The sequence below is a fragment of the Oncorhynchus clarkii genome, chromosome 17, assembly GCF_045791955.1.
Source record: "Oncorhynchus clarkii lewisi isolate Uvic-CL-2024 chromosome 17, UVic_Ocla_1.0, whole genome shotgun sequence".
NCBI classification, from domain to species: domain Eukaryota; kingdom Metazoa; phylum Chordata; class Actinopteri; order Salmoniformes; family Salmonidae; genus Oncorhynchus; species Oncorhynchus clarkii.
The window spans coordinates 32,581,727-32,604,092 of NC_092163.1; the positions used below are offsets into that span (position 1 = coordinate 32,581,727).

The window sequence follows — 22,366 nt, forward strand, 5'->3', positions numbered from 1 at the left end:
AGTTGGGTTGTTACTTATGATTTGGAATATAAATGATTTCACTGACCTATTCTCTATTCCTGAGTATATTTCTGAGCATGAGGACTTAGAGGGATGTCTGTCCTATATGTTGTGAGGAGGCCTGTGTTTAGACACTGGTTCTCATGTAACTTAAGGAGCATTTATATGTTTTGTTTTTATTTTCCTCAAATGGATTATTCTGTGTTATGAAACATGTGCAAGTTTGTCTTGTAGAATAAAGGTTGTTTCAGAAGGGAGAAAGCTTACATATAAGCAGGTATTTGACATTGAGGAGATTTGAATTTATATTTCTTTTTATGTAGTTCTACTATACATTAAGTCTCTGCTTCTAGAATTAATGTGGTGGTCTTCCAACATGGCCACCAGGAGGCGTCGTACTTCAACTGCAGGCCCTCTATACGTTAAGTCTCTGCTTCTTGTGATGTCTCTGTCTCTGAGTCATCTGTGTGTCTCTGTCTGTGTGACTACTGTAGGTGTTAACTCTAGGGAAGTCTCAACAAAATGACACGGGTAGTTGTGGCTATGATAATACAAAAATAGAACAAGTTTGTATACTTGTGTGCATGTGTGCGTGTGAGAGATTGTTACAGTGGTTATTGTTAAACCATTTTCTGCAGAACATTATAAGTCATTCCATGTCTCTACATGTTCATCTTGTCCAGAGTATATCTCAACACAGTCCTCCTGCCCAGGGAATGGGACTTTCTATTTGTGATGATGGACAGGACACTATCATACCAGGAAGATATAGATCATAGAGGAGATGTGGAGAACAAAGGCTAGCTGTTAATGTCAGAGTCGTGTGTATAGGTGGCAGGGAAGTCAGGCGCCTGAGAATCAAACTGAGTGTAATGGAGTTATTTAATAACAATGAACGAAACATACTCCAAACACTAAATCTAACAAATAACAACAATGGGTACGAGGACCCGTCGCACACCAATACAAATAATATATACAACACTGACATACAAACAATCTCTGACAAAGACATGAGGGGAAACAGAGGGTTAAATACACAACAGGTAATGAATGGGATTGAAACCAGGTGTGTAGGAAGACAAATACAAAACCAATGGAAAATGAAAAATGGATCAATGATGGCTAGAAGACCGGAAACGTCGACCGCCGAACACCACCCGAACAAGGAGAGGCTTCGACTTCGGCAGAAGTCGTGACAGTTAACACAAACTCAGCAAAAAAGAAATGTCTTCTCACTGTCAACTGTGTTTATGGCCCTCACCCTCCGATCCAACAGGTCCCAGACAGGCTCAATAGGATTGAGATACGGGCTCTTCGCTGGCCATGGCAGAACACTGGCATTGCTGCAGGAAGTCACGCACAGAAAGAGCAGTATGGCTGGTGGCATTGTCATGTTGGAGGGTCATGACAGGATGAGCCTGCAGGAAGGGTACCACATGAGGGAGAAGGATGTCTTCCCTGTAACGCACAGCGTTGAGATTGCCTGCAATGACAACAAGCTCAGTCCGATGATGCTGTGACACACCGCCGCAGACCATGATGGACCCTTCACCTCCAAATCGATCCCGCTCCAGAGTACAGGCCTCGGTGTAACGCTCATTCCTTCGACTATAACCGCAAATCCGACCATCACCCCTGGTGAGACAAAACTGTGACTCGTCAATGAAGAGCACTTTTTGACAGTCATGTCTGGTCCAGCGACGGTGGGTTTGTGCCCATAGGCGATGTTGTTGCCGGTGATGTCTGGTGAGGACCTGCCTTTACAACAGGCCTACAAGCCCTCAGTCCAGCCTCTCTCAGCCTATTGCGGACAGTCTGAGCACTGATGGAGGGATTGTGCATTCCTGGTGTAACTCGGGCAGTTGTTGTTGCCATCCTGTACCTGTCACGCAGGTGTGATTTTCGGATGTACCGATCCTGTGCAGGTGTTGTTACACGTGGCCTGCCGCTGCGAGGACGATCAGCTGTCTGTCCTGTCTCCCTGTAGCGCTGTTTTAGGCGTCTCACAGTACGGACATTGCAATTTACTGACCTGGCCACATCTGCAGACCTCATGCCTCCTTACAGCATGCCTGAGGCACGTTCACACAGATGAGCAGGGACCCTGGGCATCTTTGTTTACCCCCAAATATACATCAACATGTTCAGTAGGTCCAGGACTATAATAATGGGTCATTAGAATGTCCAGACAATAGATGTGACACTACAAACTGCTCCAAGTGGATATTGAGGGTGGGTAGTCTTAACCAGTGAAGATGAGGTGACAACATAAACCACCAGGGCTCTCCTCTCTCGTTATGAACCTAATTGGTTGAGGCGTTTTGAGTGACAGCTGGTTAAACCACTGAAAATATCAACTTCACTTCCCTCTTTTAGGACCCATATGGGGGAACAGCAGTCAAATATGAGCACTTGATATGTAACTTGACAACAAAGACTGACTGTCAAATATGATTAATTTACATCCTTTGATACCCTTTGATATCTCTACTACACTCATTGATTGGTGATACAGTCACCTCCTCCTATACAGTGTATGTAAAGGTGGTTTGGTACTGTTCAGAATGTCATCACCAGGCCTAAATTGTAGATTGTAAATATCTGTAGCAAGTAAGAAGAATGTATTTAATTGGAATTGACCAAATGCACCGCATACAGTGTGAACAAAGTCAAGTATACTAACTTCATGTTGACTCTGGTAAACAGGAAGCTATAATGTCAGGAAATAAGCAGGACATTTATTAATATACTAATACAAACAAATACAACATTTGTGTGCATGGGTTTGAGAGAGAGAGAGAGAGAGAGAGAGAGAGAGAGAGAGAGAGAGAGACACAGAGAGAGACACAGAGAGAGACACAGAGAGAGACACAGAGAGAGAGAGAGAGAGAGAGAGAGACAGAGACAGAGACAGAAAGAGAGAGAGAGAGAGAGAGAGAGAGAGAGAGAGAGATGCACTGGAGTCTACTGTATGTGTTACAGCATGTTGTCATGGTTAAAACTCTTTCTCACAAACCCAGTTGATTATGCTGTCACATGACAAGTCATTCCATGCCTTCAGAGGACTCTGATCTTTGGGTATCTCAGCACAGTCCTCGTCCCCATTAGGACCTGTATTATCAGGCTGTTTGGCATACCAGTACCTTCAGGGTTAAAACAGTCAGATATCATGGTTAATACCAGTACCTACAGGGTTAACAACAGTCAGATATCATGGTTAATACCAGTACCTACAGGGTTAAAAACAGTCAGATATCATGGTTAATACCAGTACCTACAGGATTAAAAACAGTCAGATATCATGGTTAATACCAGTACCTACAGGGTTAAAACAGTCAGATATCATGGTTAATACCAGTACCTACAGGGTTAAAAACAGTCAGATAGCATGGTTAATACCAGTACCTACAGGGTTAATAACAGTCAGATACCATGGTTAATACCAGCACCTACACGGTTAACAACAGTCAGATATCATGGTTAATACCAGTTAGATGTCACAGTTAGAACATCACAATCGGAAATGTTATGTATACATTTTTCATAGTTACAGTGCCTTGCGAAAGTATTCGGCCCCCTTGAACTTTGCGACCTTTCGCCACATTTCAGGCTTCAAACATAAAGATATAAAACTGTATTTTTTTGTGAAGAATCAACAACAAGTGGGACACAATCATGAAGTGGAACGACATTTATTGGATATTTCAAACTTTTTTAACAAATCAAAAACTGAAAAATTGGGCGTGCAAAATTATTCAGCCCCCTTAAGTTAATACTTTGTAACGCCACCTTTTGCTGCGATTACAGCTGTAAGTCGCTTGGGGTATGTCTCTATCAGTTTTGCACATCGAGAGACTGAAATTTTTTCCCATTCCTCCTTGCAAAACAGCTCGAGCTCAGTGAGGTTGGATGGAGAGCATTTGTGAACAGCAGTTTTCAGTTCTTTCCACAGATTCTCGATTGGATTCAGGTCTGGACTTTGACTTGGCCATTCTAACACCTGGATATGTTTATTTTTGAACCATTCCATTGTAGATTTTGCTTTATGTTTTGGATCATTGTCTTGTTGGAAGACAAATCTCCGTCCCAGTCTCAGGTCTTTTGCAGACTCCATCAGGTTTTCTTCCAGAATGGTCCTGTATTTGGCTCCATCCATCTTCCCATCAATTTTAACCATCTTCCCTGTCCCTGCGGAAGAAAAGCAGGCCCAAACAATGATGCTGCCACCATGTTTGACAGTGGGGATGGTGTGTTCAGCTGTGTTGCTTTTACGCCAAACATAACGTTTTGCATTGTTGCCAAAAAGTTCAATTTTGGTTTCATCTGACCAGAGCATCTTCTTCCACATGTTTGGTGTGTCTCCCAGGTGGCTTGTGGCAAACTTTAAACGACACTTTTTATGGATATCTTTAAGAAATGGCTTTCTTCTTGCCACTCTGCTGTAACGGTTTTCTGTATGAGAAGGAGAGTCGGACCAAAATGCAGCGTGTGGTTTACGATCCATGTTTATTAATAATACGAAACACGAATCTCCAATACAATACTACAAAACAAAACGTAACGAACGTAACGAAAACCTAAACAGCCTATCTGGTGAAAAACACATAGACAGGAACAATCACCCACAAACACACAGTGAAACCCAGGCTACCTAAATATGGTTCCCAATCAGAGACAATGACGAACACCTGCCTCTGACTGAGAACCATATCAGGCTGAACATAGAAATAGACAAACAAGACATGAAACATAGAATACCCACTCAGATCACACCCTGACCAATCAAAACATAGAAAATACAAAGTAAACTATGGTCAGGGCGTGACAGTACCCCCCCCCCCCCCCCCCCAAGGTGCGGACTCCGGCCGCAAAACCTGAACCTATAGGGGAGGGTCTGGGTGGGCATCTGTCCGCGGTGGCGGCTCTGGCGCTGGACGTGGACCCCACTCCATGACAGTTTTAATCCCCCTCCTAAACGTCCCTAAATAGGTTACCCACCACAATGATAACATGGGACAGAGGGACAGCTCGGGACAGAGGTAACTCGGGACAGATAGGTAGCTCAGCACTGAGAGGAAGCTCAGCACTGAGAAGAAGCTCAGCACTGAGAGGAAGCCCAGGCAGGTAGTAGAAACTACCAGAACCTGGCTGGCTGGCGGTTTCAGCAGATCCTGGTCGACTAGCAGATCTGGGAGAATCTGGTCGACTGGCGGATCTGGGAGAATCTGGTCGACTGGCGGATCTGGGAGAATCTGGTCGACTGGCGGATCTGGGAGAATCTGGTCGACTGGCGGATCTGGGAGAATCTGGTCGACTGGCGGATCTGGGAGAATCTGGTCGACTGGCGGATCTGGGAGAATCTGGTCGACTGGCGGATCTGGGAGAATCTGGTCGACTGGCGGATCTGGGAGAATCTGGTCGACTGGCGGATCTGGGAGAATCTGGTCGACTGGCGGATCTGGGAGAATCTGGTCGACTGGCGGATCTGGGAGAATCTGGTCGACTGGCGGATCTAGGAGAATCTGGTCGACTGGCGGATCTGGGAGAATCTGGTCGACTGGCAGATCTGGGAGAATCTGGACGACTGGCAGATCTGAGAGAGTCTGGACGACTGGCAGATCTGGAAGAGTCTGGACGACTGGCAGATCTGGAAGAGTCTGGTCGACTGGCAGATCTGGAAGAGTCTGGTCGACTGGCAGATCTGGAAGAGTCTGGTCGACTGGCAGATCTGGAAGAGTCTGGTTGACTGGCAGATCTGGAAGAGTCTGGACGACTGGCAGATCTGGAAGAGTCTGGACGACTGGCAGATCTGGAAGAGTCTGGACGACTGGCAGATCTGGAAGAGTCTGGACGACTGGCAGATCTGGAAGAGTCTGGACGACTGGCAGATCTGGAAGAGTCTGGTCGACTGGCAGCTCTGTCTGCTCCATGCTGACTGGCTGCTCCATGCTGACTGGCAGCTCTGGCTGCTCCATGCTGACTGGCTGCTCCATGCTGACTGGCAGCTCTGGCTGCTCCATGCTGACTGGCTGCTCTGGCTGCTCCATGCTGACTGGCTGCTCTGGCTGCTCCATGCTGACTGGCTGCTCCATGCTGACTGGCTGCTCCATGCTGACTGGCGGCCCTGGCTGCTCCATGCTGACTGGCGGCCCTGGCTGCTCCATGCTGACTGGCGGCCCTGGCTGCTCCATGCTAACTGGCAGCTCTGGCGGCTCCTTGCAGACTGGCAGCTCTGGCGGCTCCTTGCAGACTGGCAGCTCTGGCGGCTCCTTGCAGACTGGCAGCTTTGGCGGCATCCTGCAGACAGGCAGCTCTGGCGGCTCCTTGCAGACTGGCAGCTCCATGCAGACTGGCAGCTCTATGCAGACTGGCAGCTCCATGCAGACTGGCAGCTCCATGCAGACTGGCAGCTCCTTGCAGACTGGCAGCTCCTTGCTAACTGGCAGCTCCTTGCTAACTGGCAGCTCTATGCTAACTGGCAGTTCTGAACAGGCGGGAGACTCCGGCAGCGCTGTAGAGGCGGAAAGCTCTGACAGCGCTAAACAGGCGGGAGACTCCGACAGCGCTGGAGAGGAGGAGGGCTCCGACAGCGCTGGACAGGCGAGGCGCACTGTAGGCCTGATGCGTGGTACTGGCACTGGTGGTACTGGGCCAAGGACACGCACAGGAAGCCTGGTGCGGGGAGCTGCTACCGGAGGGCTGGGGTGTGGAGGTGGTACTGGAAAAACCGGACCGTGCAGGCGCACTGGAGCTCTTGAGCACCGAGCCTGCCCAACCTTACCTGGTTGAATGCTCACGTTCGCCCTGCCAGTGCGGGGAGGTGGAATAGCCCGCACTGGGCTATGCAGGCGAACCGGAGACACCAAGCGCAAGGCTGGTGCCATGTAAGCCGGCCCAAGGAGACGCACTGGGGACCAGCTACGTAGAGCCGGCTTCATGGCATTAGGCTCGACGCTCAATCTAGCCCGGCAGACACACGGAGCTGGAATATACCGCACCGGGCTATGCACCCGCACTGGAGACACCGTGCGCACCACTGCATAACACGGTGCCTGTCCGGTCTCTCTAGCCCCCCGGTAAGCACAGGGAGTCTGCTCAGGTCTCCTACCTGGCATAGCCATACTCCCTGTTAGCCCCCCCCCAAGAAATTTTTGGGGCTGCCTCTCAGGCTTCCATCCGCGTCGCCGTGCTGCCTTCTCATACCAGCGCCTCTCTGCTTTCACCGCCTCCATTCTACGGTAACCCTCCTCGCACTGCTCCAGCGAATCCCAGGCGGGCTCCGGCACTCTCCCTGGGTCGGCCGCCCACCTGTCGATCTCCTCCCAAGTAGTATACTCCATACTGTACTCCTCCTTGGGCTGTTCCTGTTGTTTCTTCTCCCGCTGCACCTTAGTGCGGCTACACTCCCCTGGTTTAGCCCAGGGTCCTCTCCCGTCGAGGATTTCCTCCCATGTCCAGAAATCCTTATTGCGCTTCTCCTCGCGCTGCTCCTGCCTGTTGACACGCTGCTTGGTCCGTTGGTGGTGGGTGATTCTGTAACGGTTTTCTGTATGAGAAGGAGAGTCGGACCAAAATGCAGCGTGTGGTTTACGATCCATGTTTATTAATAATACGAAACACGAATCTCCAATACAATACTACAAAACAAAACGTAACGAAAACCTAAACAGCCTATCTGGTGAAAAACACATAGACAGGAACAATCACCCACAAACACACAGTGAAACCCAGGCTACCTAAATATGGTTCCCAATCAGAGACAATGACGAACACCTGCCTCTGACTGAGAACCATATCAGGCTGAACATAGAAATAGACAAACAAGACATGAAACATAGAATACCCACTCAGATCACACCCTGACCAATCAAAACATAGAAAATACAAAGTAAACTATGGTCAGGGCGTGACATCTTCCATAAAGGCCAGATTTGTGCAATATACAAATGATTGTTGTCCTATGGACAGAGTCTCCCACCTCAGCTGTAGATCTCTGCAGTTCATCCAGAGTGATCATGGGCCTCTTGGCTGCATCTCTGATCAGTCTTCTCCTTGTATGAGCTGAAAGTTTAGAGGGACGGCCAGGTCTTGGTAGATTTGCAGTGGTCTGATACTCCTTCCATTTCAATATTATCTCTTGCACAGTGCTCCTTGGGATGTTTAAAGCTTGGGAAATCTTTTTGTATCCAAATCCGGCTTTAAACTTCTTCACAGCAGTATCTCGGACCTGCCTGGTGTGTTCCTTGTTCTTCATGATGCTCTCTGCGCTTTTAATGGACCTCTGAGACTATCACAGTGCAAGTGCATTTATACGGAGACTTGATTACACACAGGTGGATTGTATTTATCATCATTAGTCATTTAGGTCAGCATTGGATCATTCAGAGATACTCACTGAACTTCTGGAGAGAGTTTGCTGCACTGAAAGTAAAGGGGCTGAATAATTTTGCACGCCCAATTTTTCAGTTTTTGATTTGTTAAAAAAGTCTGAAATATCCAATAAATGTTGTTCCACTTCATGATTGTGTCCAACTTGTTGTTGATTCTTCACAAAAAAATACAGTTTTATATCTTTATGTTTGAAGCCTGAAATGTGGCAAAAGGTCGCAAAGTTCAAGGGGGCCGAATACTTTCGCAAGGCACTGTAATTGTGTTGACTGGTATCATCAATGACCTCTATTGAAAAAAATTTAATGGAGCCTTATTGACAGATTAGTTATCATCTCTCACCCTGTGGTCAGTGGGGTGCCGTCCACCCATTTCCAGGTCCCCTCATTAACAGAATCGGTCAGACCAATCCAGACTCTCCTCTTGAGGTCAAAGAGAAATTTCTGTTGTTGAAAAATATATATAATTATATGTTTTATCTTTTACACAACATTATATTTTCGCTCTCGCTCTCGCTCTCTCTCTCTCTCTCTCTCTCTCTCTCTCTCTCTCTCTCTCTCTGTCTCTCTCTCTCTCTCTCTCTCTCTCTCTCTGTCTCTCTCTCTCTCTCTCTCTCTCTCTCTCTCTCTCTCTCTCGCTCTCTCTCTCTCTCTCTCTCTCTCACCTGTTCCTTATCACTGTTTATGATCACCAGGTCTGCTCCTCTCTCCAGACAATCCTCTCTGCTCTCCTTCCAGGTTTTAGTCTCAGTAGACAGGAAGTACCAGCTGGATTCAAACTTCTGCCAGCCAGCAGGACAGGTTTGTTCTACAAGATGATTGACATGAATTTCCTTCAACTTATCACAATCTACACTTAATATAAGAATACAGACTCATGATCATGTTTGTGGGATTAATTATAATTTATTACTGTAGGTTTACTCACTGCAATTGGTAAGCCACCCCCTAAGAAAATCTCTCTCAGTCTGTAGCTGTTCTATCTGTTTAGCCAGGTTGTTGTAACTGGTCTGTAGCTGGTCTCTCTCAGTAGTCAGGTTGTTGTAGCTGGTCTGTAGCTGGCCTCTCTCAGTAGTCAGGTTGTTGTAGCTGGTCTGTAGCTGGTCTCTCTCTGCAGATGAGTTGGTTTTATAGGCTAAGAAACTCTTATAAACCCCATAATCTGTTACAACAACAACAAAGTTTATAATTAAAAGAGATAGTCACAGAACTGCTGGTGAATTGTAGGAACTATAACTTCAGACTTACAGTAGACAGACAGGCCTATGATCCCAGCAAGTAGGACACACAGCAGCCCCAGACACACTGCAGCAACTCTGGAGGATCTCTTCCCTGAGTTATCAGGTTCTGTGGACACAGGTACTGTACATAGCATCATCAATGATACACAATCGAACATGAACCATCTGGTGCAGGGATCATCTGGTAGATTCCAAGGTTTTGTCTTGAGCAAATGATCAGGGGCAGGAACATAATTTGCAAATTGACTACAAAAGCCCAAATAAATATCAAATGTGACTAAAACGTAATAATTTCAAACCTTTCTTACGTTAGTGTGTCTCTCTATTATACTTGGGAACAGATTTCCAAAATTAAAATCAATAGGAGCTGATTTCCTCGGTATCTGCTAGCATGCCATTCACCTCCAGTCATTGCAAAACTACCGCTAACTTCGTTCATACGGGATACAGTCATAAAAATGTCCTCTACAAGCTCGTCTGTCTCTGGGGAAGTAGATAAAGGGCCAAAATCCTGAAGTATCACTTCAGTTTTATTTTGTCTCCAAATTGACATCATTGAAGGACAATGTCTACATTTGACTTAAGTGGAAGATAGGATTCGCCTCATATGATCCCAAAGTATGAAGCATCTCTATTGTTTCATCTGTAAATGGAGGAAGAATAGCTGTATTAAAAGTGGTGGGATCTCACCCCATCTCTCTTACTGTTGAGGGGGACTTGTTGTTAAAGATACAGCTTCTCACAGCAACAGGAAATATAGTGGCCAGTTACAGTTTACCCCTCACCTTGCTAATGTTAGCCAGCTAGCTAGGTGCACGGTGTTTCCTCCGACATATTGGTGCGGCTGGCTTCCGGGTTGGATGCGCGCTGTGTTAAGAAGCAGTGCGGCTAGGTTGGGTTGTGTTTCGGAGGACGCATGACTTTCAACCTTCTTCTATACCGAAGCCCGTACGGGAGTTGTAGCGATGAGACAAGATAGTAGGTACTACAACAATTGGACACCATGAAATTGGGGAGAAAAAAATATTTAAAAAAAATATATATAAAAAAAATATATATATATCCGAAATTCTGAATATCCCACGGAGCACCATTAAATTCATTATTAAAAGAATGAAAGAATATGGCACCACAACAAATCTACCAAGAGAGGGCCACCCACCAAAACTCATGGACCAGGCAAGGACGGAATTAATCAAAGAGGCAACAAAGAGACCAAAGATAACCCTGAAGGAGCGGCAAAGCTCCACAGTGGAGAATTTTGTATCCATCCATAGGACCACTAGAAGACGTACACTCCACGGAGCTGGGCTTTATGGAAGAGTGGCCAGAAAAAATTGCTTAAAGAAAAAAATAAGCAAACACGCCAAAGGCATGTGGGAGACTCCCCAAACATATGGAGAATATACTCTGGTCAGATGAGACAAAAATTGAGCTTTTTGGACATCAAGGAAAACGCTATGTCTGGCACAAACCCAACACCTCTCATCACCCCGAGAAGCATGGTGGTGGCATGATGTTGTGGGGATGTTTTTCTTTGGCAGGGACTGGGAAACTTGTCAGAATTGAAGGAATGATGGATGGTGCAGGGAAATTCATGAGGGAAACCTGTTTCAGTCTTCCAGAGATTTGAGACTGGGACAGAGGTTCACCTTCCAGCAGGACATTGACCCTAAGCATACTGCTAAAGCAACAGTCGAGTGGTTAAAGAGGAAACGTTTAACTGTCTTGGAATGGCCTAGTCAAAGCCCAGACCTCAATCCAATTGAGAATCTGTGGTATGACTTAAAGATTGCTGTACACCAGGGGAATCCATCCAACTTGAAGGAGCTGGAGCAGTTTTGCCTTGAAGAATGGGCCAAAATCCCAGTGGCTAGATATGCCAAGCTTATAGAGACATACCCCAAGACACTTGCAGCTGTAATTGCTGCAAAAGGTGGCTCTACAAAGTATTGACTTTTGGGGGTGAATAGTTATGCATGCTCAAGTTTTCCGTTTTTTTGTCTTATTTCTTGTTTGTTATACAATAAAAAAAAAAATCTAAATGGTAGGCATGTTGTGTAAATAAAATGATACAACCCCCCCCAAAAATCTATTTTAATTTCAGGTTGTAAGGCAATAAAAATAGCTAAAATACCAAGGGGGGTGAAAACTTTTGCAAGCCACTGTACATGCAGGTAGGACATATAGCCAAACCTATTGTTGACTTTCAAATGAATCATTAGACATCATTTTACAGAGAAGTAACACTTACTCATGGCTTTGAGCCTAAAGAGCCTAAAGAGTTACAAGTAGGCTGGCTAACCAGAGAGAGAAGAGGAAACTGTGGCTGTCAGAGTGAGATCGGAGGGAGGGAGTGAGAGGAGTAGCAGTGTTAGTAGCTTCCTGTATCTGTGAGGTCAGAACTCAATCTATCAACCACAATGAGGAATGAGCTGTCTTGTTCTAGGCCAACTATATTGCAGTTGAGTTGCACGCGTCAACAAATAAGGTTACTGTACAACATGATGTGATCATCTGATGTGTTAAACACCAATCCAGGCATTGTGAGATCTGGCAGGCGACTTCAATGTAATCAAACTGGAACGTGGCCAATGTCATGAGTGGGGTTGAAGGAGAGAGAGGGCGGGACTTGGTAATGAAGGAAGCTTTCAGCAGCCATCATGTCAACTAGCAGAGACAACAGAGGTCATAGGGTGGCAATGAACTGTCAAAAAACCTACTGTCTATCCACAGGTTAACTGTCATAACATCTACTGTCCACCCACAAGTTAACTGTCATAACATCTACTGTCTATCCACAGATCAACTGTCATAACATCTACTGTCTATCCACAGATTAACTGTCATAACATCTACTGTCCATCCACAGGTTAACTGTCATAACATCGACTTTCTATCCACAGGTTAACTGTCATAACATCTACTGTCTATCCACAGGTTAACTGTCATAACATCTACTGTCCATCCACAGGTTAACTGTCATAACATCGACTTTCTATCCACAGGTTAACTGTCATAACATCTACTGTCTATCCACAGATTAACTGTCATAACATCTACTGTCTATCCACAGATTAACTGTCATAACATCTACTGTCCATCCACAGGTTAATTGTCATAACATCGACTGTCCATCCACAGGTTAATTGTCATAACATCGACTGTCCATCCACAGGTTAACTGTCATATCATCTACTGTCTATCCACAGGCTTACTCTTATAGTATCTACTGTCTACACCCTAGGTTGTTTTGACACTACTATAAAACACAATATATTTAATTAATAGATGCAAATTATAATTAATACCTTATACATTAATGATGACACCTGCATAGTTACATCTGGGAAACTGAATGACATTTATCTTTGTCAGGTTGTTTGTGTTGGTTGTGGTTTACGCTAAACTCAGCCTGATGATGACTGTGTCACACCTTCAAATCAAAATCCAATCAAATGTATTTGTCACATACACATGGTTAGCAGATGTTAATGCGAGTGTAGCGAAATGCTTGTGCTTCTAGTTCCGACCATGCAGTAATATCTAACAAGTAATATAACCTAACAATTTCACAACAACTACCATATAAACACAAGTGTAAAGCAATGAATACGAATATGTACATCAAATATATAAAAACATACATTACATCAAGTTGGCAAGATGCAGTAGATAGTATAGAGTACAGCATATACATCTGAGATGAGTAATGTAGGGTATGAAAACATTATATGAAGTGGCATTGTTTAAAGTGGCTAGTGATACATTCAAGAGGGACTCAAACATTAGTGTGGGGAAAATACCAGAAAATTATTACGATTTTATAGTTCATTATATATAAATTTTGATGCATGAATCTGCCACAACCTTTTTTATAAAACCCGTTACTGAGAAATGTCTGGAACTCATCTAGTGACATCATTACCAGTCACACAACCTGAGAGACTGTGACCATGACAACTGACCAACAAGGTCCTGAATTTGAGAGAGGACCACTCCCACTGCTGTGAGTGATGCGTCACAGGTGACCAGAGTTGGGCTGGTGAGGTTAAAGTGGGTGTCCAGGCCAAGTACACCTCCTTCTTCAACAGCTGATGCAGAGGGGAAGTGATGGCTGAATACTGGGGCAGAAAGAGCATGTGGTAACCCACCATTCCCAGAAATGAGGCAAGATGCGAAGCAGATGTCGGTTCTGAGTTGCTCGTGTGCACATTTCTTGATAATCTTTGCTAGTTGATGAGTTATTAGCCCAATTATTGTAAGGTCTGCTTCCAACTCACACCTTCAAACACATAGATCCCCTGAGTGCAGCTCACTTTCCAGCCCCCTTTCCAACCCACACTGTCAAACACTTAGATCCCCTGAATGCAGCTCACTCTCCAGATCCCAATCACCTGAATTGTGATCACACACCTGTATGTCATTTTCACACACTATTTAGTTCAGTTCTTTGCTCCCCATCACTGTGAGGTGTTGTTTATTTTGTGACACTTCTTTCGGTGTGCTGGTTTTCCCATGAGTTGCTCCTCCCGTGTATGATCGTTTTTGCCTATTCCCTATTCCTATTCCCTGCCTGTACTTTAGCCTATCGGATTTCCTGTTATCTACCTATTGCCTGATCTCCCGGACTATGTTACTAGCCTTTTCCCTGCCTGTACTGTTGCTGTTTTGAACCCCCTGTGTATGACCTCCTTCCTGCCCCTGGACCCAGCTACCTGCCTCCTGTGGTCCTTTGCAATAAACACCTGCTGCGCCCTGCGCTTGAAACCAGCTCTCTGTCTCCCCTCGTGTCCATTACAGTTATACATTAGTGTATGTCAGATATGGGAGTTACTGCTTCCTACAAGAGCACACAACGTGTAGGCTCCATTTCAAACTGTCTTTGAAAAACCAGTCAGGTAAAAAAACCTATGTCTTAATTAAAGGGACGGTGGTGAATTTTAAGTGTGGAGTGGTGTCTTGCATAATACAACAATGCCATTTACAGACCAAATTTTAAAACATGAGTAAGTCGTATGATTAGAACACAGTAATTTTAGTAAGTAGTAGCAAGACAAATGTCAGACACGGCCTATGTGTAACGGTTTTCTTCTGGTCAAAGAGAGGCGGACCAAAATGCAGCGTGGTTAGCTTTGTACATCTTTAATAAAGATGAAAGTACAACAATCTACAAAACAAGAAACGTGAAAAAAACGAAACAGTCCCATCTGGTGCCACAAACACAAAGACAGGAACAATCACCCACCAAACCCAACACCAAACAGGCTACCTAAATATGGTTCCCAATCAGAGACAATGACTAACACCTGCCTCTGATTGAGAACCATATCAGGCCAAACATAGAAATAGACAAACTAGACATGTAACATAGAATGCCCACTCAGATCACACCCTGACTAAACAAAACATAGCAACCCTCTGCTCAAGCCAGCGCATGTCCAGGCCCATCTGAAGTTTGCCAATGACCATCTGGATGATTCAGAGGAGTAATGGGACAAGGTCATGTGGTCTGATGAGACAAAAATAGAGCTTTTTGGTCTAAACTTCACTCGCCATGTTTGGAGGAAGAAGAAGAATGAGTACAACCCCAAGAACACCATCCCAACCGTGAAGCATGGAGGTGGAAGCATCATTCTTTGGGGATGCTTTTCTGCAAAGGAGACAGGAAGACTGCACCGTATTGAGGGGAGGATGGATGGGGCCATGTATCGCGAGATCTTGGCCAACAACCTCCTTCCCTCAGTAAGAGCATTGAAGATGGGTCATGGCTGGGTCTTCCAGCATGACAACGACCCGAAACACACAGCCAGGACAGCTAAGGAGTGGCTCCCTAAGAAGCATCTCAAGGTCCTGGAGTGGCCTAGCCAGTCCCCAGACCTGAACCCAATAGAAAATCTTCGGAGGGAGCTGAAAGTCCGTATTGCCCAGCAACAGCCCCGAAACGTGAAGGATCTGGAGAAGGTCTGTATGGAGGAGTGGGCCAAAATCCCTGCTGCAGTGTGTGCAAACCTGGTCAAGAACTACAGGAAACGTATGATCTCTGTAATTGCAAACAAAGGTTTCTGTACCAAATATTAAGTTCTGCTTTTCTGATGTATCAAATACTTATGTCATGCAATAAAATGCAAATGAATTAAAATCATACAATGTGATTTTCTGAATTTTTGTTTTAGATTCCGTCTCTCACAGTTGAAGTGTACCTATGATACATAATTACAGACATCTACATGCTTTGTAAGTAGGAAAACCTGCAAAATTGGCAGTGTATCAAATACTTGTTCTCCCCACTGTATGTGGTGCTTCAGTGTGGGAACATGGTTTGTAGTCAACTGCAAGACCTCTATACGTTAAGTCTCTGCTTCTCGTGGTATCTCTGTCTCTGAGTCATCTGTGTGTCTCTGTCTTTGTGACTGTTGTAGGTGTTAACTCTAGGGAAGTATCAAATATATGACACGGGTAGTTGTGGCTATGCTAATACAAAAATAGAACAAGTTTGCATACTGTGTGTATGCTTGTGAGAGATTGTTACAGTGATTATTGTTAAACCATTTTCTGCAGAACAATATAAATCATTCCATGTCTCTACATGGTCATCTTGTCCAGAGTATTTCTCAACACAGTCCTCCTGTCCAGGGAATGGGACTTGCTATGTGTGATGATGGACAGGACACTATCATACCAGGAAGATATAGATCATAGAGGGGAAGTGGAGAACAAAGACTAGCTGTTAACATATATTACATATCATATGTAACAGCCCCAAGATAATTCAGGGAGTTTCCAGAACTCCTCCTTCCTTTCACCTTTCTGCTGATTTGGACCCTCTGTTTACTCCCAAATATACATCAACATGTTCAGGAGGTCCAGAACTACAAACATGGGTCACTATAATGTCCAGACAATAGATTTGACACTACAAACTGCTCCAAGTGGATATTGAGGGTGGGTAGTTTTAACCAGAGAGGATGAGATGGCGACATAACTGGCCGCAGCTCTCTTCTCTCTAAATTAATCTGATTGGTTGAGTTTGAGTGACAGCTGGTTGAACCACTGAAAAGATCCACTTCACTTCCCTCTTTTGAGACCCATATGGGGGAACAACAATCAAATATGAGCATTTGATATTGTGCTTATATGTAACTTCACAACAAAGACCGACTGTCCAAGGTTATTAGGACACACATAGCAGCCTCAGACACACTGCAGCAATTCCAGAGGGTCTCTTCCACCAATAAAAATGTACTCCATCACAAATGATTAAAGATCTTTGGTAATATGTTTTACAGTATCATCCACACCACACAAATGAAGGTTTAGTAATACAGAGTAATCTCACCTGTTTAATATATTGTGTGTGTGTGTGTGTGTGTGTGTGTGTGTGTGTGTGTGTGTGTGTGTGTGTGTGTGTGTGTGTGTGTGTGTGTGTGTGTGTGTGTGTGTGTGTTCATGCAATCTTACCTGAAGCAACACCTCCATCACTTGGACTGGGTTTGAAGACTCCTACGTTGCCATATAATTGGTCATCAATGTCTGTGTTCTTCATTGCATCAGGTTTGTTGTCTTCAAATCCATCTGCGTTTTCATAGACTCCCTCCGACATCTTAACACACTTGTGCTCAAATACAGCAACTTCTACTCCTTACTTCAACTCTAATATACGTCTATAGCTGTGTCTTCTCCCTGCACTGTCCTGCGTATGTGTAACTTTAGGTAGTGAAACTCTTTATCAGTCAACCAAAGTGTGAAATTAACACAACACTGGCCACCATGTGACTTGCACCAGCATTAGTGACTCCCACCAGTCTTCGTTTGATAATATAATACATGATATGACTCCCACCAGTCTTAGTGTGATAATATAATACATGATATGACTCCCACCAGCCTTAGTGTGATAATATAATACATGATATGACTCCCACCAGCCTTAGTGTGATAATATAATACATGATATGACTCCCACCAGCCTTAGTGTGATAATATAATACATGATATGACTCCCACCAGCCTTAGTGTGACAATATAATACATGATATGACTCCCACCAGCCTTAGTTTGATAATATAATACATGATATGACTCCCACCAGCCTTAGTGTGATAATATAATACATGATATGACTCCCACCAGCCTTAGTGTGACAATATAATACATGATATGACTCCCACCAGCCTTAGTGTGATAATATAATACATGATATGACTCCCACCAGCCTTAGTTTGATAATATAATACATGATATGACTCCCACCAGTCTTCGTTTGACAATATAATACATGATATGACTCCCACCAGACTTAGTTTGATAATACAATACATGATATGACTCCCACCAGACTTAGTTTGATAATACAATACATGATATGACTCCCACCAGCCTTGATAATATAATACATGATAAGACTCCCACCAGCCTTAGTGTGATAATATAATACATGATATGACTCCCACCAGACTTAGTTTGATAATACAATACATGATATGACTCCCACCAGCCTTGATAATATAATACATGATATGACTCCCACCAGCCTTAGTGTGATAATATAATACATGATATGACTCCCACCAGCCTTGATAATATAATACATGATAAGACTCCCACCAGCCTTAGTGTGATAATATACGACATGATATGACTCTATATCATGTTATATGATGTACAGTATGTGTGAATTCACAGAGTCCCAATTTGGGATGTGTTAAAATAAATTGGAATCCTGTTAATTGACATATACACTACATATATCCTGACTGAGTGTACAGCACCCCCAGCCTTCAAATGGAGAGCACATTATGGATCTCACTCTGTGGCTGGTGGTGTAGGTGGAAGTTGCCCCTAAACTCTGATCTTGGGTCAGTTTTGCATTTCCACCACAAATGGTTAAATCAAATCAAATCAAATTTATTTATATAGCCCTTCGTACATCAGCTGATATCTCAAAGTGCTGTACAGAAACCCAGCCTAAAACCCCAAACAGCAAGCAATGCAGGTGTAGAAGCACGGTGGCTAGGAAAAACTCCCTAGAAAGTCCAAAACTTAGGAAGAAACCTAGAGAGGAACCAAGCTATGTGGGGTGGCCAGTCCTCTTCTGGCTGTGCCGGGTGGAGATTATAACAGAACATGGCCAAGATGTTCAAATGTTCATAAATGACCAGCATAGTCGAATAATAATAAGGCAGAACAGTTGAAACTGGAGCAGCAGCACGGTCAGGTGGACTGGGGACAGCAAGGAGTCATCATGTCAGGTAGTCCTGGGGCATGGTCCTAGGGCTCAGGTCAGTTGAAACTGGAGCAGCAGCACGGCCAGGTGGACTGGGGACAGCAAGGAGTCATCATGTCAGGTAGTCCTGGGGCATGGTCCTAGGGCTCAGGTCCTCCGAGAGAGAGAAAGAAAGAGAGAAGGAGAGAATTAGAGAACGCACACTTAGATTCACACAGAACACCGAATAGGACAGGAGAAGTACTCCAGATATAACAAACTGACCCTAGCCCCCCCGACACATAAACTACTGCAGCATAAATACTGGAGGCTGAGACAGGAGGGGTCAGGAGACACTGTGGCCCCATCCGAGGACACCCCCAGACAGGGCCAAACAGGAAGGATATAACCCCACCCACTTTGCCAAAGCACAGCCCCCACACCACTAGAGGGATATCTTCAACCACCAACTTACCATCCTGAGACAAGGCTGAGTATAGCCCACAAAGACCTCCGCCACGGCACAACCCAAGGGGGGGGGGGGGGGGCGCCAACCCAGACAGGATGACCACATCAGTGAATCAACCCACTCAGGTGACGCACCCCCTCCAGGGACGGCATGAGAGAGCCCCAGTAAGCCAGTGACTTGTAATAGGGTTAGAGGCAGAGAATCCCAGTGGAAAGAGGGGAACCGGCCAGGCAGAGACAGCAAGGTCGGTTCGTTGCTCCAGAGCCTTTCCGTTCACCTTCCCACTCCTGGGCCAGACTACACTCAATCATATGACCCACTGAAGAGATGAGTCTTCAGTAAAGACTTAAAGGTTGAGACCGAGTTTGCGTCTCTGACATGGGTAGGCAGACCGTTCCATAAAAATGGAGCTCTATAGGAGAAAGCCCTGCCTCCAGCTGTTTGCTTAGAAATTCTAGGGACAATTAGGAGGCCTGCGTCTTGTGACCGTAGCGTACGTGTAGGTATGTACGGCAGGACCAAATCAGAGAGATAGGTAGGAGCAAGCCCATGTAATGCTTTGTAGGTTAGCAGTAAAACCTTGAAATCAGCCCTTGCTTTGACAGGAAGCCAGTGTAGAGAGGCTAGCACTGGAGTAATATGATCACATTTTTTGGTTCTAGTCAGGATTCTAGCAGCCGTATTTAGCACTAACTGAAATGTATTTAGTGCTTTATCCGGGTAGCCGGAAAGTAGAGCATTGCAGTAGTCTAACCTAGAAGTGACAAAAGCATGGATTAATTTTTCTGCATCATTTTTGGACAGAAAGTTTCAGATTTTTGCAATGTTACGTAGATGGAAAAAAGCTGTCCTTGAAATGGTCTTGATATGTTCTTCAAAAGAGAGATCAGGGTCCAGAGTAACGCCGAGGTCCTTCACAGTTTTATTTGAGACGACTGTACAACCATTAAGATTAATTGTCAGATTCAACAGAATATCTCTTTGTTTCTTGGGACCTAGAACAAGCATCTCTGTTTTGTCTGAGTTTAAAAGTAGAATGTTTGCAGCCATCCACTTCCTTATGTCTGAAACACATGCTTCTAGCAAGGGCAATTTTGGGGCTTCACCATCTTTCATTGAAATGTACAGCTGTGTGTCATCCGCATAGCAGTGAAAGTTAACATTATGTTTTCGAATAACATCCCCAAGAGGTAAAATATATAGTGAAAACAATAGTGGTCCTAAAACGGAACCTTGAGGAACACCGAAATTTACAGTTGATTTGTCAGAGGCCAAACCATTCACAGAGACAAACTGATATCTTTCCGACAGATAAGATCTAAACCAGGCCAGAACTTGTCCGTGTAGACCAATTTGGGTTTCCAATCTCTCCAAAAGAATGTGGTGATCGATGGTATCAAAAGCAGCACTAAGGTCTAGGAGCACGAGGACAGATGCAGAGCCTCAGTCCGATGCCATTAAAATGTAATTTACCGCCTTCACAAGTGCCGTCTCAGTGCTATGAAGGGGTTTAAAACCAGACTGAAGGATTTCGTATACATTGTTTGTCTTCAGGAAGGCAGTGAGTTGCTGCGCAACAGCCTTTTCTAATAATTTTGAGAGGAATGGAAGATTCGATATAGGCCGATAGTTTTTTATATTTTCTGGGTCAAGGTTTGGCTTTTTCAAGAGAGGTTTTATTACTGCCACTTTTAGTGAGTTTGGTACACATCCGGTGGATAGAGAGCCGTTTATTATGTTCAACATAGGAGGGCCAAGCACAGGAAGCAGCTCTTTCAGTAGTTTAGTTGGAATAGGGTCCAGTATGCAGCTTGAAGGTTTAGAGGCCATGATTATTTTCATCATTGTGTCAAGAGATATAGTACTAAAACACTTGAGCGTCTCTCTTGATCCTAGGTCCTGGCAGAGTTGTGCAGACTCAGGACAACTGAGCTTTGAAGGAATACGCAGATTTAAAGAGGAGTCCGAAATTTGCTTTCTAATAATCGTAATCTTTTCCTCAAAGAAGTTCATGAATTTATCACTGCTAAAGTGAAAGTCATCCTCTCTTGGGGAATGCTGCTTTTTAGTTAGCTTTGCGACAGTATCAAAAAGGAATTTCGGATTGTTCTTATTTTCCTCAATTAAGTTAGAAAAATAGGATGACCAAGCAGCAGTAAGGGCTCTTCAGTACTGCACAGTACTGTCTTTCCAAGCTAGTCGGAAGACTTCCAGTTTGGTGTGGCGCCATTTCCGTTCCAATTGTCTGGAAGCTTGCTTCAGAGCTCGGTTATTTTCTGTGTACCAGGGAGCTAGTTTCTTATGAGAATTTTTTTTAATTTTTAGGGGTGCAACTGCATCTAGGGTATTGCGCAAGGTTAAATTGAGTTCCTCAGTTAGGTGGTTAACTGATTGTTGTCCTCTGGCGTCCTTGGGTAGACAGAGGGAATCTGGAAGGACATCAAGGAATCTTTGTGTTGTCTGTGAATTTATAGCACTACTTTTGATGTTCCTTGGTTGGGGTCTGAGCAGATTATTTGTTGCAATTGCAAACTTAATAAAATAGTGGTCCGATAGTCCAGGATTATGAGGAAAAACATTAAGATCCACAACATTTATTCCATGGGACAAAACTAGGTCCAGCGTATGACTGTGACAGTGAGTGGGTCCAGAGACATGTTGGACAAAACCCACTTAGTCGATGATGGCTCCGAAAGCCTTTTGGAGTGGGTCTGTGGACTTTTCCATGTGAATATTAAAGTCACCAAAGATTAGAATATTATCTGCTATGACTACAAGGTCTGATAGGAATTCAGGGAACTCAGTGAGGAACGCTGTATATGGCCCAGGAGGCCTGTAAACAGTAGCTATAAAAAGTGATTGAGTAGGCTGCATAGATTTCATGACTAGAAGCTCAAAAGACAAAAACTTGTAAATTGAAATTTGCTATCGTAAATGTTGGCAACACCGCCGCCTTTGCGGGATGCATGGGGGATATGGTCACTAGTGTAGCCAGGAGGTGAGGCCTCACTTAACACAGTAAATTCATCAGGCTTAAGTCATGTTTCAGTCAGGCCAATCA

At 44.5% G+C, this 22,366-nt stretch overlaps 1 protein-coding gene across 1 annotated transcript in view; it reads right to left on the bottom strand.

The window, feature by feature from the left end:
* Nucleotides 1–1,292: 1,292 nt before the first annotated feature.
* LOC139369388 (uncharacterized) overlaps nucleotides 1,293–22,366 on the bottom strand; it is a 60,275-nt gene continuing 39,201 nt past the window's right edge. Inside the window, exons 16-22 of the mRNA XM_071108666.1 lie at nucleotides 17,093–17,234; nucleotides 9,639–9,737; nucleotides 9,319–9,552; nucleotides 9,056–9,198; nucleotides 8,734–8,834; nucleotides 3,020–3,146; nucleotides 1,293–1,421 (exon numbers count right to left, since the gene is read on the bottom strand). Coding sequence (XP_070964767.1) covers nucleotides 1,293–1,421; nucleotides 3,020–3,146; nucleotides 8,734–8,834; nucleotides 9,056–9,198; nucleotides 9,319–9,552; nucleotides 9,639–9,737; nucleotides 17,093–17,234 — 975 coding nt within the window. The remainder of the gene's footprint in view (nucleotides 1,422–3,019; nucleotides 3,147–8,733; nucleotides 8,835–9,055; nucleotides 9,199–9,318; nucleotides 9,553–9,638; nucleotides 9,738–17,092; nucleotides 17,235–22,366) is intronic.